Below are 2301 nucleotides of genomic sequence, written 5' to 3' on the forward strand. Positions count from 1 at the left end.
TTCCTTGATTGTCACCCTCTACACATAGGGTGACAATCAAGGAAGGATCTGCCTCTACACATAAACATTACATTATTGCTGACTGCATTCCGTATGCCATCCTCCCCATCCCAGTAACCATCTATCAACTAATTTGTACTTTAACCCTTCGCTCCTTTATATTTCTTTTTTTAAAAGTGATAGAGTCCTGAAATAAGGCAGAATTCCTGCTCATGTAGAACTAGGTTTTATGAAAAGAAAGGAACTAGAATTCAGTGTGTTAGCTGATATGTGGCAGGGGCAGGAGTGAAGCACAAGTGGTGTAGAAGAAATTCAGAAAAATTGTATTAATGAAGATTCTAGAGAATATAGCCCAAGATAAATGAGTCTTGCTTATGTCTAGAAATCACATTACCCCAGGCCAAGATTTGCCACATTAAAAATAGCAGAATTTGTTTTTTAAAGTCCCCAAAACAGTGATTTATGAAATCATTAGAGAAAAACTGATTTTCTAAGTTGACGACTTGAAATAAGACAAACACTCTTGGATTTGCAAGCTCTTTTGTTTTTCTGAATCAGAGTAATCAATTCTGTAGACACACCCAGTATTTATTGAGCACTTACCTTAACATTCCATAAACTCAATGGAGACTTCTGAAAAAGAATAATACTGTAACTGGCTCAAGGAGTTTACCATCTTTTTGGAAAGACAAGATTCTTACATTTGCACAAGTAGGAAACACTATAAGACAGGATATTATCTGTTTTAAGTTAATGTAATAGAGTTGTTAGCACTATAAACTTTAGAGGAGAGGTCATTATTAAAAGAAAATTATTGCGTGCTAGATATTTTGCATATGTTACTTTATTTAATCTTCACAACCATCTTCTAGGAGACATTATAATCATCATTTCATTACATATGAGTAAACAAATACTCAAAGAAGGTAAATGACCAAAGCAGGTGCCCATAAAGCTGTTAAATAGTAGAGGTGGAATTTGGTTCTATTTCATTCTGACTCCAAAGTCTGTGTTCTTTTTTCATCACTGCTCCAGTCTTCAGAGTGACAGTCAATGAAGGAAGAAACTAAAAAAGATCTGAAAGGAAGGGTAGTTAAAAGGGATCATCGAGGGCCTTCCAGGAAAGGGAAACAACATGAGCAAATGCCTTTAGAGGTGAAATTGAATAAGGATTATTTGTGGGGTTGTGAGAGAAAAGACTAGGCTAGAGCCAAAGATACATGGGATGTGAGTACTAGAAATTGGTGAGGACAGAGTAAAGTAGGCTCTGAAAGGACAGAAAATAACCGATGTTCTAAGTCAACCTGATTGGACTCCCTTCACTGACAGAAATGTTCTCTATCTTTGCTGTGCAGTGCATTAGCTACGAGCTTCACATGGTCCTTGAACACTTGAAATGTGGCTAGTGTAACTGAGTAACTGATTTTTAAATTTTTTTTAATTTTATTTTAAATAACCACATGTGGTTTAGTGACTACCATATGGACAGCATAGCTCTAGGGATAGATAGCCATTTACAGTTTTGATCAGATATGTGACATGGTGAAAGTGTTCTTTAAAGAATATTAATTTTAAATTGATGTGGTGGGAAAAGAATTGATAAGTATTCAGAATACATCCTTCCTTAGAGAATGATATAACTAATAAAAATATGGTAATAACTGTTTTGCAACTTTGATGTCTCATGTTTTTTGTTTTTTTTTTTTTTTAAATAGGGGCTGCGATTTATCCAGTTGAAAAATCCATGGAGTCATTTACGTTGGAAAGGAAGGTATAGTGAAAATGATGTAAAAAACTGGACCCCGGAGTTACAAAAATATTTAAACTTTGATCCTCGAACAGCTCAAAAAATAGACAATGGTAAATATATCTTTTTGTAATTTTAATACCATTTGATCTTTAAATACATGCTTTAACAATGTGAGATGTGTTTAACTAATTTGGTATTCATCATTAAGATATTCTTTAGATTAACAAAGACACCTAATTTTCAGGCATATTTTGGATTTCATGGGATGATCTCTGCCAGTATTATGATGTGATTTATTTGAGTTGGAATCCAGGTCTTTTTAAAGAATCAACATGTATTCACAGGTAACTTTTTGTGCATTTCAGGGTATGCTTTATAGTAGTCTCCACTTTTTTTATTTAAAATGAAATGATTAATTTAGGAAGACTAGTATTCTCCTTTTGTCATGCCCACGGTTGACTATCATGTAATAGTTACTTCCTTTAAATTTTGCCTGGTTATGCCAAAAATTTACGGACAGAAAAATCTGATAATTATATCTGAAACACAAA

At 33.7% G+C, this 2301-nt stretch overlaps 1 protein-coding gene across 1 annotated transcript in view; it reads left to right on the plus strand.

The window, feature by feature from the left end:
- Window positions 1-2301, plus strand: part of CAPN7 (calpain 7) — a 35960-nt gene that overhangs the window by 23810 nt on the left and 9849 nt on the right. Inside the window, exons 13-14 of the mRNA XM_011386884.2 lie at window positions 1716-1860; window positions 1995-2094. Of these exons, the coding sequence (XP_011385186.1) occupies window positions 1716-1860; window positions 1995-2094 (245 nt within the window). The remainder of the gene's footprint in view (window positions 1-1715; window positions 1861-1994; window positions 2095-2301) is intronic.

The sequence above is a fragment of the Pteropus vampyrus genome, unplaced genomic scaffold (genome assembly GCF_000151845.1).
Source record: "Pteropus vampyrus isolate Shadow unplaced genomic scaffold, Pvam_2.0 Scaffold1, whole genome shotgun sequence".
In the NCBI taxonomy this organism is placed as follows: domain Eukaryota; kingdom Metazoa; phylum Chordata; class Mammalia; order Chiroptera; family Pteropodidae; genus Pteropus; species Pteropus vampyrus.